Raw genomic sequence first — 17,560 nt, 5'->3', positions numbered from 1 at the left:
CTCCCACCGCCGCCGCCATTAAGGGTGAGGGTGCAGAGCAGGGGATGTGTCGGAGAACCTGGTGGGTCCAGGGGCACTCCGAGCGGGGGACCCCTCTACCCTGGCACAGCAGAGCCTCACAGGACCGCTGTGAGGCCCAGAGGCCACACTCACCCTTTCCGATCTGGATGAAGCCCAGCAGGATGATCAAGGCCAGTGCCAGGAGTTTGGCGGCAGCGAAGGCGTCCTGGACCCGGGTGGCAGCCTTCACGCTGTAACAGTTCACGGCCGTGAGCAGCACTGTGGAGACAGGGCAGAGTGAGTCCCACTGGGCAGACGGTCGGCACTCGAGACGGGCAGGCCGAGCAGGAACCCAGACCCTTTGGTGGGGTCTCACCCTCTGGGACTTGTTTGGATGGACAGCTCTCCAGGCCCAAGGTCAAAGGTTGAGAACCACAGGCTCTTGAGATGTGGTCCCAGGTGCCCCTGGGCTATCACAAAGGATTTTAAAAAATGAATGAATTTCAATGTCCTAAGGAACTGACAATCAAAGCAACTACCTTTCCTCCTCTCCCCCACCCTCCACACACCTGAGTCAAGCCTTGAGTTGGGCACTATCTTGAATGCAGGTAAATAGCAAACCTGCCATTTGGAGGGGGACTGCATTCACTTTTCTCCACCCACTCAACATTTAGCATAATTCATCAGGTTCACTCACAGTCTACTAAACTTCTTGAAGGTGGGAAACCCTTTTTTTCAAAGAAAATCTTCTAGAATTCCACAGAGTTAACAGGTGAGGTATCCTATTACACAAATCCCATGTGACAAGCCAAATGGTGGACCATGAGGGCAATTCTGACACCTGAAATGGGGGTGCCACAGCCCCGGGGTCAAGCAAGCAGCCTAGCCGGTACAGGAAACAACACAGGAGCTTCAGCTCTACTGTGGTTTTAACAGCGTACCTTGAAACGGAAAAACTGGTGGCTTCCCCCGACCTCGATGGGGACAGAGACAGAGACAGGGCAGCAGCTAAGCCAGGCTCAAGAAATGCGCCCGAAGCAGGCGCTGCCTGGGCGCCTGTAAGACCCCGGCCCTGCGCCGAGGGAGAGGTGGAGGCTGAGATGATACACAAGCTCAGGAGCCGACACTAAGTGTTTAGGGATCTTGAGAGCTGGCTGTTAGCACAGCCACTCCGTAAACGTACAATGAATCAGAATTATCAAATTTAAAACAAAGGAAACGAACACTCAAGACTGATCCCTTCCCATCTCTAAGTCATCTACGCTCTTGGGTCTCTATGCTGCTGAGGTGCCACACTCTCAGGTGAGCGTGTCACACTCTCATTCCAGCTCCCTGCACACAAATGCTAGAAACCAGCCACCTGGGGAGCACCTACACTAGGCATTGGCAGGGGCACAGACGGGGGCCTTTTCTCCTTGGAGGGCTGGTCATTAAACATTAACCAGCGTGGCCAGGGCCTATGGGAAGAGCCTCTCTCCCCGGTCCCCCGCATACCCGTCACCTCCTCAGAAGGCTTCGGTAAGGTAAGAAAGGCTGAAAGGCCTTTTGCTCATCCTGTCTTTTCCAGACAGAACTAACCCGGGGTGGGGGACCCCAGGTGGCATCTTTCCCCAGCTAGAGTAATTACAGGTCGCTTTACTGTTTGAGGATAAGGCCCCAAAGAGATAAATCCACGCTAATTACCTGGATGAGACCCACCAGTTCAGGTAGAAGGAAAACAGGCAATCTTCCCAGTGTGCTCTGGATAGGATTAAGGCCTCACTGCTCTGCCTGCCTTTTCTCTAGGAAATTAACTGAGCTTAATAGCAACCCCTCCCCCTCGTTTTTCCTTCCCTGCTCTAAACCCTGGCTGATGCAATGGCTGACAGAGACTGTATGTTATGTTTAGTCTAAAAATGTTTTGAAAGTATTTGCTTTAGGCTGCTATTCCTAATCTAAAGTACTCAGAAGTCCCCCTGTACCGGGCATGACAGCCGAGAGTTGTGACACCTGGACCGGGTATGGCGTTACTGGTGGGGACCCTGGTGGAGCCCCCTGGGTTGTGGTTCCCCACCTGTCAGGCTCATAGTACGATGAGCTGCCTTGGGGTGGTGGGAGTTTAAATAAGGCCATGACAATGTGGGGCTCGTGACAAAAGTGTCTATGACACAGTGCTGAAGCCACCTCTTGCAGCAGGAGCTGAAAGGCTCAGAGGAGAGGGCCGATGGGTACGTGAGGCAAACAGCACCCGTGGCCTTTACTGTGTGGCTCTGGGGTGGACACATGCTCAGTCCTGGCCCTCAGGACCAATGGGGACAGAGTTGCCCTGTATTAAGCATGCATGTCAGCACTGCCATTCCAAGCACAGAAGAGGAAACAGAGGCTCATAGAAACCCCCCTGTCCAAGGTGGTATGGGGAGACCCAGGACTGAGACCCGGGTCTCTGGAGCCCACAGGACTGGCAGTGTGGGTGGGGAGAGGAGGGTAATCCCCTTTTTCTGGGCTTCCGGTGAAATGCTTCCAGTCTAGTGCTCTCTGGTCCAACCTGCCCAGCGGCTGGGATCCAGGATGGAGGGGCCTTGGAGGGCAAGCCCAGGTTCTAATCTGTTCCTTCTTGCCCCCGGGGCCCCAAGGCTTTCCTGAGACAGCCTGCCATTTCCTTATGTGAGAGACAATCCTGAACTAAGTGCCTCAGACTCCTCCGCCCAAAGCGGACAGCCTTCCGGCTGCAGCAAGAGGCTGGCAGATTGCATCACTCCTCCACTCACGCTGAGGGAAGCGGGGCGGGGCTGACGGGGAAGGTGTGGCCAAGCCCTCTGCATCCTGAGGTGGCTCTTCCGCTGCCGCCCGCCCTCAGACAAGCTGGTCCTCTCTTCCTCTCTTCCCAGCGGGCACTTGGACCTGGCTCCAGACACCAGAGCAGCACTGCCACACCAAGTGCAGCCAGCTGGGCTGTCACCTCTGCTCGACTCACCCCATTTGGGGTCTCTCCACTCGGTGGTGAGCAGGGGCAGCTCTGCATTTCACAGATGAGGACTCTGAAGCTACTCCTGAGCCCCCAGCCCCTGGGCTGTTCTACTGTGGTGGTCACTGATACTGAGGGGGCCTTAGTTGTCACTAGGGTGGGACAGAGGTCCCTCCTCTGACACCCCAAAGCCCCTCCATTGGTACCAAAGGGCACACACCAGTCCATTCCAAGATCCAACCCAGCTGTTCCCGGCCAAAATGTGCTGAGCCCTGCCCAGCAGGTGTCAGAGCCCCTCTGCACTGAGGCTCTCCCCTCAGATTGTGAGCAGGCGACCACAGTCTGGGAGGAGAAGGGACCAGATCACGGAACAAAGGGAACTTTATAATATTTGTTTCTTTGTAAAAAGAACCAAAACACATGATGAAATTTTACTTTTCATTGACTTTGGCTGATGAGAAAACAAGTACTTTATTGTTCTCATAGTGTTCCTTTGTAAAATTTCCTAAATGAAATATAATCTTAGGTAAATAGGCGAATCTACCAGGACTCAGTGTCTTTAACAGAAGTAGCCCCGGGAGGAGCTGATGGCTGGATTGCAGCCCAGCTTCCCTGCTTTAAACTCCACCACCTGGACAAGATGCCTGACTCTCTGAGCCTTAGTTTCCACACCTGCAGGATGGGGGCTCATGGGCACACTGGAAGGTTCCGGGTGTGCAGAGCGGCAAGAAGGGTTTGCTGCTGTTGTCACCATGAATACTAACTCGCAGCCCCTCCAGGAAGGGGATGAGGAGAAAGTACTTGAGCTGCAGTGAGGCAGAGAATGGGATACACCAGGGCACAAGCCACCAACCCCTGATTCTAGTAAAGGTGGGTGGCTATCAGGAGGGCACTCTGGCTAGAAGCCAGCCCTCTCCAGGGCTCCTGAGCCAGCACCCCCAGATAAGCATGGCTGGCTGGTGACAGCTGGGGCAAAGGAGATAAAGCCCAAGGCCCCTTGGCGAGAAGACAGCTCTGGGCTGTATGCGCTGGCTCATTCCAATCCTCCGGTTTGTCCCTTCCTGTCCTGCTGGAACATAACCCACCTAGTGGGCCACAGGGGACCCAGCTCCAGCTCTGCAAAGGGCCCAAATCCTAGGGCTGTGCTGTAGTCACCATCCCTCTGCTGAGGGGCTCCTGCCCTCCTCCTCCTCCTGTGGTGGCTCTGCTTTTCCCCCATCCTCATGTCGGGGATGCCTCAAAGGCTGGAAGTGCTGCCCAGTGAAGAAAGACCCCCTCGGCTGGGCCTCCTGCTCTCACCCCCTGGCCTCAGCGGTGAGGTCCAACTCCAGTGCTGGCCTATTTGGGTGGCTCGGTTCTGATCAGTCATCTGCAGACCGCAGGGCAGCACATCCCCCAACGACCGCAAGAGCCGAGGACACTGGCTGGGCACAAGCTCGATGACACGGTGGCTCCTCCCCTCGATCTGTTATTTCTCGGGACACTGTTGGGTAACGCCTCTGGAACTCTCCCTGACCCTGAGCAGGATGTATTCTGGGGGGTCTCCACCCACCAGTCTGACTTGAGATACTTCACTCTCTCTGCTTCCTCATCTGGGTGGTGCTTTCTACACAGGTTTTAGGGTCCTTGATAAAAAGGGCCAATTCTTGGGGCAAAGGCAGTCTGAGACCTATGAGCAGTGCTGCCTCACACAGGTGGGGTCCGGCTGTCGGAAACTGCCCAGGAGGGGCCGAGTTGCCAGGCCAACAAGTATCATTTGACCCAGAGCTCTCCTGTGGGCCCTGAGATGAAAAGGAAGTGGCCAGCAGGCTGTGCCAGTTCCAGGAAGCTGGTCCAACCTGGTCTCCTGGGCTTACCCAGGGCAGCAGCTGGCACCAGACCAGAGAGCAGTGCCCGCTGACCACTGTGGCTGAGGCTGGTCTGAGACCTGAGCTCAGACAGACAGCCAGCCTGCTGACTTAGAGCCAGACCCCTCCTCCCCCCCTACACACACACACCTGTCAGACATCTCAGCACTCACTGGGCATCTGGACCCTGAGCCCTGGCTAGAGGTGGGCTGGCTCCTAGGATGACAGTGAACAGAGAGGGGATAGTGTGACCCAGGTGATTGGGAGAGCTGCCACCAACAGGGCTGACCACTAAAGGGGTGTCCAGTCCCTCTGTGGGTTCCTGTCCTGCCTTTGCATCATTCATCCAAATCTACCTGGCACACACAGGGACCCAGGGTTTGGCAGGCGCTCACTGGACGTGTAGCTTGTCATCAACCCTCTTCTCCAGACCCTTGAAGTCCAGATGTCCTCTGATCCATGCAAGCCCCTGCCCACAGGTAGCCCCTCCTCCCCCTCCTAGCATTTCTTCATTTCTTGCCTTAACGCTCTCATCCCTCCTAATGACAGACGGGGATCTCCCCTCCAGGGTGTGTCAGTCCCCTGGGGCCCTGAGAATCTGCCTTTCTGGCCCAAGGATGCTAAGGCTCTTGTCTGGGGACCCCAGTTGGAGAACCAGGGGGTAACTCCCGATGCATAAATCACCTTTACTGGGCCCCAAGAAAACAAATGTGTGTGACCCGACAACCCAAACCATGTGCCCTCACTCCCAGGATGCACTAGAATTCTGAGCAGCTCAGGTTGATGGTGGCTCCAGACCTCATCCCTACTGCTGGCCACTGAGGGGAAATGAAGCCATTCGCAGGAGCAGGGACACCCAGTCTCTCTAGGAGCAAAGGGAAGCACTCCAATTCAAGAGGCTGCCACCTGAGGGAGAGGCAGGACATGAAATCTGGAGTCCCAGGGGGTACACTGGTCCTCAAGCCCCTCCCTGGCTCCATTCACTAATTTCTGCAAAAATATATTACTAATAGGCCAGCATCACATTTTCAAATTGCCTGTGACCAGCCCAAGAACACGTGTTTCCATATTTTTTCCATTTTTGACGAGGGCTGGGTTATGCCCAACCACAGAGTTCACCCCAGCCCAGGGTGGAGGTGTCAGCAAGCATCTGGAAAAGGCTGACACATTCATCTCAAAACACACCAAAAAGGCAGATTACTCACCTCTAGAATCTGCCGACACCCTGAGTCCGGGGCTAAGCAGGAAACCCCACAAATAGCAACTTCTCTCTTTACTGGGCTCTTTGGAAGCAAGAGTCCTGGAGAACAGGGAGGTTCCCAAAGGGCCCCCGAAACGAAAATCTGAGGGAGTTATGACCATGCTGTGTGACCCTGGGCAGGTTACTTAGCATGTCTGAGCCTGGTTCCTCATCCTCATCCTGCCGCCTGCTTGGTGGGTAAGCTATGCAAACATGATGTCTGGCACCCCATCAAAAATTAGCGTTAATTTGACTAGTCATGGCTGAGTGCAAAGATCTGCTGAGAATAGCCAAACGTGTATGTGCAGGGGTCTCAGTGTTAGAAGTCTCCATCACTGGCTAAATGCAGAGATACATGCATACATCTGTGGGTGGGAACCCCACCCTCCCCAAATGGTTCCTCCAGCAGTTGTGCTAATAAAGAAAAAGGAGGGAAAACCTTCAGTAGGCGCTGTACTTGAGGGGTGAGAGGGCATGTGCAGTATTCAACCCCCATGTGATAATTGGGGTAGAGAGCTCAGAGAGGCTGTTCAACATGCTGAAAGTCACACAGCAGACACAGAGCAGGGTGAGTACGCCCAGGTCTCCTAAGTCCCACTCCTGTGCTATGCCACTCACCCAGGATCTTCAACCCTGGCTGCCCCTGACAGGCTCCATCTCAGCTCCCTGACCTGTGCTGTGCTTCACTGCTAGGTCTCAGAGGGACTGGGCATCAGTCCTGATCAGGTGATTCTAAGGTGCAGGCCACCCCCCATCAGGCTCCACCCAAAGTGAGCATGCCTGAGATGCACATCTACTGGGCACCCTCAAAGGAGAAGGGATGGGTGGGTGGGGGACTCTGTCCCATAGGTCTGAACCAGGCTATTGTCAGGGAGCAGGGCCTTGGACAGCTGTCTGCTGCTCTCTGGGCTGAGGGTTTATGTGGGACTTGCAGAGAGAAGTGCCCATGAGTGTCTGCCCCAAACACCCTGGGCTGCAGGCCAGCCCCCACCCCCTGCACGCCCTTTTAGATACAGGGCCTGAATGAGCTATAGAACATGTGCTTCCATGTGTCTCCCTCCTACTGGGCTAGGCCACTCCAGGACAGGGCCCAGTCCCTATTCTGCTCCATAGACCCCAGCCCAACACCCCAGTACAGGGTCTTTATATGGAGCTGACAGCACTGGACTTCCTGAGCCCTGCCATCCTGGATAACAGTGAAGGCTGAGAGCCCCCTCCCTCGTGTTCTGGGTCGGGCTCACTGCAGAGAAGGCCCTCCCTCAACCACTGCAGGACACTCACAATGCTCCCATTTACCTCGAGAACAAAGCCAGGACCCCATTTAGGCCTTCTGCAGAGGCCCTGGCCTTCCAGCTGATCAGGCTGACAGGGTCCCCCAGAAGGGAACCAGATGAAGACAGCCCCGCACCCATGTGAGTGCTGAGGACTGAATCCTGTGCTGGTCTTGGGCAACTCACATGGAGGGGACAAAGGGCTGGGCTGGCCACAGGGTCACAGTGGGCCACGGGGCTCACGTCTGCTGAGGAGTGGCCTCAGTTCGGTATCGGCTACTCTGAGTGACTTACAGATGATCAGGTCTCAGCAGTGACAGATGTCAGCCAGCAACCAAGGTCAGAGTGACTCAGAGCACAGATCAAGTTGCGTGTATCATGCTCCCAGAGCCCAAATGGGAAGTCAGTGCTAATTCTTTACATAGCGGGCGAAATCCACTGGGGAGAGGGGCGGGTTCGACCTCCAGAAATGTCCTGCATGGGATAGATAGCTCACTCTCCAGCGCCAGAGCAAGAATCCAGCATCCTGCCTGGATCGAGGACTGAGCTGGGTGGGGTCCTCCTGCCATGATGTAGATGGGACCCCAACCATTAGAGCCAAAAAGCTGCTGGACTGGGCAGCACTCCTGTTGGTGGGGACAGGATGAAGCAAAGTCCGGGGTGGGAACAGGTGCATTCTGGGCAACTCCCTTGGCCATCATCCAGACAAGAGCCTGGAAGGTGACACCGACTAGGGGTGTAGAATCACATGCCCCACCCCAATAGTCCCCAACACCTGCTGTGAATCATGGAAGGAGGGGACAGGAACTGGAGGCCAATCTGTGGCCACAGGACAGGACTTATGGCTGCTGGGCAGCTGGAACCCACAGGGTGACTATTGGCCCACCCTGCCCTAGAAGCTCATTTACAAGGTGATTTTGATAGAAAGATGAAAAGTATATAAGATGTGTGGTGCCCACAGACAGGGGAGAAAGCACTTCCCAGGAATCCAGGATAAGGAACCTCAGATCCACATGTCCTTGCCCCGGCCAACCAGATGCCTGGATGTGGGATCTTACAGCATTCCTGATCCCTGGCGCCTGCCACCCTCACTGCCATAGACTCAGTCATGTGTCCCCACACACTGATGACAAAAGGAAGTTCAGCGTGGAGGAGGGTGCACAGCATTCCCAGCCCCCCCCTGCCTCAGTTTCCCCAGCCATAAAAATGGGAATGGCTTTTAGGTGTGTCTTTTGTCTTATGGAAGCAACCTATTTCAAATTCAATTATATACACTGATTTTTAATAGGAAAGTTTAATCTATTTATCTTTTCTGTGAGTTCACTGGAGTAAGTCTAGTACCCATCTGCCACCATAGTTGAGTTAATTTCTATCACCTTGTTTTTGGTTTGAGATAGCCTTGCTTTTTCTTTCTGCTGTAATTCTCTTTCTCTGCCTTCTGTTGATTTGGTAAAATATTCTATCTTTCCTTCTTAATTTGTTTTGCAATAAATTGTTTTTGCTTGTCTGTTTGTTTTTGGTTCACAGTTGTCTCATCTGGTCCTCCAGGGCCTTAATCTAGAACATAGGTTCGATTACCAACAGCCAAATTGGGAATGTGGCTAATCCTGTGGTCGGCAAACTTCGACTCGAGAGCCACATGCGGCTCTTTGGCCCCTTGAGTGTGGCTCTTCCACAAAATACCACGTGCGGACACGCATGTACAGTGTGATTGAAACTTTGTGGCCCATGCGCAGAAGTCGGTATTTTGTGGAAGAGCCACACTCAAGGGGCCAAAGAGCCGCATGTGGCTCTCGAGTCGAAGTTTGCCGACCACTGCCCTAGGGCCACACAGTTTGTAGTGAACATGCCTGGTACCCATTTCTGTGCAGAGCCTGCGCATTCCATGGGATTATCAAAGGGGCTGTGACCCAGGGAAAAGGGTGAGAAATATTCGCCGGCATCTCCCACTCCCTGGGGTCAATGCTTCTGTGAAGGACCACACAGAATTTGGCCCCAGTCCTGACCGGGCCAGACTAGCTCCCGTGGCTGGACCACTTTCATGTCTGGCGGGCTAGTCGGATTTCAGGGCTAATTACTAGGCTGTCGTCTGCACTGAGCTCACAGCTTGCGATTCTAGGATCACCAGCTCCTTCGAAACACCCAGAAGGCTTTGCTTCACACATCAAGGAGCTTAGCCCTGGCAGCTGGCAGGCGGCCAATCACCCTGAACCAGGCCTCACTGTGACAGGCCTGGCTGGAGTCCTAGGGACACGGTATTGGACACATTGTAGGGGTTCCCACACCCCCAGAAGCAGGGTCACTGTCCGCAGGCACTGATGGAAACGAGCCAGGCAGCCAGAAGACTGGGGGATGGAAGGTGCTGTTATGGCCTGCCCTCCCCACTCTGGTCATCACCCCAACTGACCAACTTACCTGCAAGTCAGCTGGCCATGGCTCACCCCACAGACACCAAACCTACACTTCATCTATGCCCTTCACCCCGACCTGGAGGAGCTGACAGCAGGTTAGCATTTACCACCACCACCACCACCGCCGCCGCCGCCGCCGCCGCCACCAAGCTCCGGGCTTTTTCCTTCTCTCCACCCTCTCCTTCTCTTCTTCTTTTTTTAAAAATATATTTTTATTGATTGCAGAGGGAGAGGGAGAGATTCTCTCAATGATGAGAGAGAATCATTGCTCGTGGCTGCCTCTTGCATGCCCCCTACTGGGAATTGAGCCTGAAATCCTGACATGTGCCCTGACCAGGAATTGAACCTGTAACCTTCTGGTTCATAGGTCGACGCTCTCAGTTCGGTATCGGCTACTCTGAGTGACTTACAGATGATCAGGTCTCAGCAGTGACAGATGTCAGCCAGCAACCAAGGTCAGAGTGACTCAGAGCACAGATCAAGTTGCGTGTATCATGCTCCCAGAGCCCAAATGGGAAGTCAGTGCTAATTCTTTACATAGCGGGCGAAATCCACTGGGGAGAGGGGCGGGTTCGACCTCCAGAAATGTCCTGCATGGGATAGATAGCTCACTCTCCAGCGCCAGAGCAAGAATCCAGCATCCTGCCTGGATCGAGGACTGAGCTGGGTGGGGTCCTCCTGCCATGATGTAGATGGGACCCCAACCATTAGAGCCAAAAAGCTGCTGGACTGGGCAGCACTCCTGTTGGTGGGGACAGGATGAAGCAAAGTCCGGGGTGGGAACAGGTGCATTCTGGGCAACTCCCTTGGCCATCATCCAGACAAGAGCCTGGAAGGTGACACCGACTAGGGGTGTAGAATCACATGCCCCACCCCAATAGTCCCCAACACCTGCTGTGAATCATGGAAGGAGGGGACAGGAACTGGAGGCCAATCTGTGGCCACAGGACAGGACTTATGGCTGCTGGGCAGCTGGAACCCACAGGGTGACTATTGGCCCACCCTGCCCTAGAAGCTCATTTACAAGGTGATTTTGGTAGAAAGATGAAAAGTATATAAGATGTGTGGTGCCCACAGACAGGGGAGAAAGCACTTCCCAGGAATCCAGGATAAGGAACCTCAGATCCACATGTCCTTGCCCCGGCCAACCAGATGCCTGGATGTGGGATCTTACAGCATTCCTGATCCCTGACGCCTGCCACCCTCACTGCCATAGACTCAGTCATGTGTCCCCACACACTGATGACAAAAGGAAGTTCAGCGTGGAGGAGGGTGCACAGCATTCCCAGCCCACCCCTGCCTCAGTTTCCCCAGCCATAAAAATGGGAATGGCAACACTGATTACATAGGCTGAGGCGCAGAGCATATGGAAAGGGGGAATCCAAGGGCACCAGCTAGAAAATGTCGGATCTGTTTCTGCCCTGATCAGGGCCCCTCTCAGGGGTTTGGGTGGCTTCCAACTTGGGTGAGAGAGAATCATTGCTCGTGGCTGCCTCTTGCATGCCCCCTACTGGGAATTGAGCCTGAAATCCTGACATGTGCCCTGACCAGGAATTGAACCTGTAACCTTCTGGTTCATAGGTCGACGCTCAACCGCTGAGCCACACCAGCTGGGCCATTCTCTCTCTTCCTTCTTTTCCCTAAACCAGAGAAGAGAAAGCTCTAGGGCAGCCCAAGATGTTATAGGTGACAGAGGGCAGTGTGGAGAGTAAGTCACAGCCACAGTGTAACCGGGTCCCTATGTGCCATCGTTAAATACACCATGGCCTAGAGTCCTCAAAAACACCCAGGCAGAGCTGTGACAAATCCCTACTTCACCTATGTGTAAATTGAGGCTTGGCATTCCCAGTGAATTCCTCAAAACAGAACCCAGGTCTGTCCACACGCATAGCATAGGCTCTTTACCTGACACCAGGTGGAAAATATTGCAGGCCAGAGGTCCCAGAGGACCAACAGCTGAGCATGCCCCACCCCCCACATGTGTGGCTGCCCAAGTCAGGGTCATGGTGGGGGCCTAACTCAGTCTAGGGGAGCCCTGGCCAATTGTCTGTCTCCATGAGAACGCAGAACGTGCTCTTCAGACCTCAAGAGGGGCCACCATGCAGGAAGGGGACCCAGTGACCCAGAGTCCCATTCTCAGCCACCAGTTGACCAACCTAAGTTCCTCAAGTAACCAGCAAGTCCAAGTGTGGGGGCTGTTCCAGTGGGCACGGTCCTACCCTCACCCAACTAGGAGCGGGAGAGAGGAGGGTGGGCAACCAGTGGTCTGCTGCGGCCACTTCCCTGACAGCTACGCGTCCTGGGTAGGAGTGACCAGACTCAGATAGGCTCCAAGTCCTTTTCATAATTCAGCATACGAAGGGGACCTGTTCAGATCCCTTCTTCTGAGAGCGCCTCCCTTGAGATAAAGGACCAATGAGGCCACCGCTGTGTCTCTGAACCACAGCTGCTCTCACATACAAGACCCTGTCCTTGTCCTTGACCGGCCCGTGAGCCCCCAGCCGGGACGCTCCAGACATTTTACAAAACAGTGGCCCAGGAAGGGAGGATAAACTGCCCAAGCAAACCCAGCTGGCAAGAACTCAACTCCAACCTGAGTGACTCTGTCACACACACAGAACCCAGACTCAGCCCTGACTGGTTTGGCCCAGTGGATGGAGCGTCAGCCTGCGGACTGAGGGGTTCCGGGTTCGATTCCGGTCAGGGGCGTGTGCCTTGGTTGCGGGCACATTCCCAGTGGGAGGTGTGCGGGGGGCAGCTGATCAGTGTTTCTCTCTCATCGATGTTTCTGACTCTCTGTCTCTCTCCCTTCCTCTCTGTAAGAAATCAATAAAATAAAAAAGAAAAAGAAAAAAAAAAGAACCCAGACTCATCTGATTTCAGCAGCCACTAACAAGTTTTCATTAAGCAGTAAATAACCCATGTAAACCCAGTCTTATATCAAATTCCACATGGTCACCAAGAAAGAGTTAGAACCCAGTTTTTGAGCAATAATTAAAGAGCACTCAGGAACTCTGTGGCTTTTCTGTGGGAACTTTCACTGCCTTCTCAGAAGTCCCCTTCTTGAACAGCCATGACCTTTCACTGTATAGTGGAACCTCGGTTCTCAAACTTAATGCGTTCCTGAAGGCTGCTTGAGAAGCAATTTGTTCGAAAACCGAACCATTTCTTTCCATTAGAAATAATGTAAATTGAATTAATTCGTTCCAGACCCATGATTCCCTGTTTTAACCTTTCTTATATACAGTACATGTCTAATGTGCTGTTTAATCTGTAAACAAACACTTCTTAAATTTATCGACCACACCCTTCTAGCCTTAAACTAATCACTTCCAGCATTCATTCCAGGGGTGCAGCATCCTTGCTTTTTCACTTATCACTGCCTTGGAAATGCCGTCACCACTGGTTGACTGCTTTTCCTTCATCCAAACCAACAACAGTTATTCTACCTCTTCAATTCCTGGGGTCGGTGTTTTATGAGCACTTTCACACCCTTAGCAACATCAGCACACTTGATGGCCTCTGCATGTTTTAAAATTGTGCTAAACATCCATTTTACCAGCAACCAAAAAAAAGGAGAAAATATTCACAGCACTGACTCGCCCTCCCTCCTTTATTTGTGGCCTGAGAGACACTTTTGTTATGCTGATGTATCAGCATGAAAGGGTCATTAGGTTGAGAGCTGAAGTCTTTTTCTAAAATGGAGACATTTTTTCTGTGACAGCATTGTTCCAGATCAGAGATGTCCGGAACTGAGGTTTAACTGTTCTAGGTGAGAACAGCCAGGCCAGTTCAGTAGGCTGTCAGCCTTGGACAAGCCATGTTCCTATCCCCGCCAAGTAAGGCTCTAGACTAGCGCTTGCTCTTGCAGGCAGTACATCCCTCTGTGTCACTGAAAATCCTCTTTGCATCAGAAAAAGCCACACACACACACACACACACACACACGTATCACATTCATACAGGAGGTTCCAAGAAAAAGGGCTACGAAAGCTGCCCTCACTCTTAGGGGGAGGGGTGCTACTGGCATGACCTACTCCACTAGGCCGGCAACGCCAGAACAGAAGTGAGCTGGAGCACTGGCCAGAGCGTATCCACTGCAGCCCACTAGAATCTGAGGATTTACCTACGTAAACCCAAAAGTTTAAGAAAGTAAGGGATCCATTTTTAAAGACTAGAGAGGGGGCCCTTTAACGATACTATCTATTTCATTATGTACATGCTGGGCCCAAACATATCATATCTAGCAATGAAAATTGGACAATTAAACTTCTCCTAATGACCAAACAACCCAACAAAGGCATCCTGCCTTCAATATATTTTTATTGATTTGAGAGGAAGGGAGAGAGAGATAGAAACATCAATGATGAGAGAGAATCATTGATTGGCTGCCTCCTGCATGCCCCCTACCGGGGATCGAGCCCACAACCTGGGCATGAGCCCTTGACGGGAATCAAACCCCGGGCCCTTCAGTCCATAGGCCATGACGCTCTCCACTGAGCCAAACCAGCTAGGGCTTATCTTGCCTTTAGAGCAGCGGTTCTCAACCTGTGGGTCGTGACCCATTTGGGGGTCGAACGACTCTTTCACAGGGGTCGCCTAAGACCATCGGAAAACACATATATAATTACATATTGTTTTTGTGATTAATCACTATGCTTTAATTATGTTCAATTTGTAACAATGAAAATACATCCTGCATATCAGATATTTACATTACGATTCATAACAGTAGCAAAATTACAGTTATGAAGTAGCAACGAAAATAATTTTATGGTTGGGGGTTACCACAACATGAGGAACTGTATTAAAGGGTTGCGGCATTAGGAAGGTTGAGAACCACTGCTTTAGAGGGGCTTTTCCTTAGCCAGTCCAATGCATCACCCCATAAAACCCTCATCTCAAAGTCCACCAGAAGCCAGAGGCTTTCCTGTTCTCAGGCACATAGACTATTGCTATGACTATTCCTAGATTTAGACCAAAGTTTTTAAAGCTGAGATTCATATCATTGAGACCCTCTGCCCCTAAAAGACTGTGGACGAAAGGGGCCACATGCTAACCTGACAAGCTCAGGGGAGGCCTGCATGGCAGTATTGCAAACTCAGAGACCTAAAGTAACCACAAAGGATGGTCTGAAAATTAAATATTTAACTACAAACAGGTTGTAGTGGGTAGTCATGTCCTAGGCCAGTATTTTCCCTGACAAAGATCAACTTAGATCTTTACTGAGCCCATTTGTCTTTTTGCCTCTAAGATAACATATCTGCGAAATGTATGGGTAACTTGTAACTTCCCTTTTTTCCGGACCCCCCAGGGCACCAGGACAGTCCCTCATTGTTATTGTTATCAAGTTCATTGTCAATGTTAATTATGTAAAACTATCCTGTATCCATCTATGTAAAAGAAGCACATGTCCGTCATTTCACTTTTTATACTACCCCAGAGGTTTCCCCGCTTTGCTTTATCCCACCTCCTTAATCTATCACCAATGAATTTCATGTAACCCACCTACATCCCTTTCCTTTGATTGCAATGTGTAAATACAGATATAACCCGCCATTCTCCAGAGCATTATCTCAATTCGTTGAGGTTCTGCTTCCTGGCATATGTTGACAGTTTGGCTCAAATAAACTCACAAAATTCTTTACAGGTTTCAATGTTTTTTTACATTAACAAGGCAAATACTCTGTCCCTTCGCCCCGAGTGACTGCCTACCTGTTCAGGTTCTCAGGAAAGCAGGTGATCCCAGCAGCCAAACAGAGCTGCACTGAGTTCTGCCTTCAGGACACGCCACGTTCCGGAGCATGTCTCAGAGTTCTAAAATACCTGCCCCCGTGGCACAGTGACACAGGCAGGAAACTCGGGCCACAGGCTCTACAAGCCCAATAAGACCAGCAGGCATGGCCAGGCAGAAGCCACTTCAAGTAACGGCACAGTCCCTGAGTTTCACGCTCCGATCTGAAACCAGGAATGTACCCTGCCACCTCTGTACTTATATACACGACTGAGATTTGGGCAAATGCTCAAGGTGGCAACTCTGAAAGCAGGACACTTCCATTTGCAAGCCTCCCTAGAGGTTGGCCAATAGGTAGGCAGAAAAACTGCCAACAGCCTTTAAGAAAAATCACATTACATTTGGTATAAATTAATTTTTTCGGAAATCCCATAAGAAAACTGTTTTTGCAAAGCAGCAATTTTCTCCAGCCTGGTTTACTCTTAGGTGAAGAACATACCAGGAACATGCCTAACAACCTACCAGGACCATGCCCATCAACATACTAACACTGTAGTGTGGAAGAGAGACTATCCCATGAAGGGGACCGTGGCCTGACTGATGCCGGACCTTCATGCTAGATCCAGCTAGATCTAGGGAGAAGAGAGATTACTTCCCATAAATCCCCTCATAGACCCTCGGATCCCTTTCCTATGTTCCAAATGTGCTGGTTCCTGGAACCGGCCCTTGCTCTGCCCGGGGCAAGTATGTAATAAGGTGTTTTCCCCTTATCAGGGCAGGTCATACCCCAGTACCCCTTTCCACCCTGCCCTGTCCTATGTAATTCTTTAGCACCTGCCACATGGCGGAGATGATAGCTATGTTGTCTTGCCAACGCCCAAGATGTGCCTCCTATGTAAGTTCTCAGTGTAATGATGTTGTCAGCCTTTCTTTGGTCTCTGGCCCCAGGAAATTTTGTATAACAAATTTAAAACCAAATTTTAAATTGGACCATGCTCACCAATATACTAACAGTGTGTCCACCAACATACTAGGACCACGTCTACCAATATACTAGCACAGTGCCCACCAACTTAGGACTATGGCCATTGACTGTCAGCACAACTTGGGAGTCCCTGCACCCAAATTTAATTTTCAGCCAAGCACCCTTCTTGTACTACTTATGGTAATCTTCAGGGGATTCAGACACTGCTGCCTACACAGAATTTTATCACTATGTTTTTTGTATGAGTCAGCCTCTGCTGGTTCCTAATAAGCTGGTCTGGAAAGGAGCTATGAGTGAAATTTTTTTAAACCACAATTTGTCTCCATAAAACAGAACTGGGGAGCTCAAACAGCAAGCAGGAAATTCGCGTTTCACTCCACGTGGGTGCCTCCCCAGAGAAAGGGGATATTGCTCAGCTCCACCGGATCTGAATGGACCAGGTGGGGAAGCGGACCGCCCACACGCGGCAGGGTGCAAGAACCACGCTGTCTGTCGCTGCGGAATTCCCAAGGTGATGTGTAAACGAATGAATGAGACGCACGTGGGTTCCAGACCTTAGCCTAGAACCGCAGCGATGGCCTGGGGATTCTAAATGGCCGGGGGTTTGAAGATGGCCGGGGGCTCGGGGATGAGGGATGGCCCGGGGTCCCCCCACCCCACCCAGGCGGGTCCCGCTGTGGTACTCACGCACGCAGAGGCAGGCCACGAGCTTGGCGGCCTCATCGGGCACCGGGCAGGTAGGGAAGAGCGGTTTGAGAAGGTAGGTGGCGAAGACCAGCGCCACGATGTACTGCGAGGAGGGTCGGATGATGAGCAGCTCGATCCAGAGCTTGAGGAAGGCGGGCAGCGAGCCGTAGACCTCGAGCATATAGGCATAGTCCCCGCCCGACTTGGAGATGGTGGTGCCCAGTTCGGCGTAACAGAGTGCGCCCACGATAGAGAAGACGCCGCAGACGGCCCAGATCACCAGCGACAGCCCGGGCGAGCCCGCCTCCTTGAGCACACCAGTGGGTGTCACGAAGATGCCCGAGCCGATGATGGTGCCCACGATGATGGCCACGCCGTTGAGCAGCGTGATGTTGCGCTGCAGGGCCACACCCTCGCCCCCCGCGCCCCCCGCGCCCTCCG

The 17,560-nt window shown here is 52.4% G+C and overlaps 1 protein-coding gene across 1 annotated transcript in view; it reads right to left on the bottom strand.

Moving 5' to 3' along the window:
- SLC7A5 (solute carrier family 7 (amino acid transporter light chain, L system), member 5) overlaps nucleotides 1-17,560 on the bottom strand; it is a 58,218-nt gene that overhangs the window by 20,374 nt on the left and 20,284 nt on the right. The window contains exons 2-3 of the mRNA XM_005862687.2: nucleotides 17,120-17,555; nucleotides 154-279 (exon numbers count right to left, since the gene is read on the bottom strand). Coding sequence (XP_005862749.1) covers nucleotides 154-279; nucleotides 17,120-17,555 — 562 coding nt within the window. The remainder of the gene's footprint in view (nucleotides 1-153; nucleotides 280-17,119; nucleotides 17,556-17,560) is intronic.

Source organism: Myotis brandtii, unplaced genomic scaffold (assembly GCF_000412655.1).
Source record: "Myotis brandtii unplaced genomic scaffold, ASM41265v1 scaffold165, whole genome shotgun sequence".
Classification (NCBI taxonomy): Eukaryota; Metazoa; Chordata; class Mammalia; order Chiroptera; family Vespertilionidae; genus Myotis; species Myotis brandtii.
The sequence above is the reverse complement of the archived record's forward strand: the minus strand, read 5'-3'. Positions and strand labels throughout refer to the sequence as shown.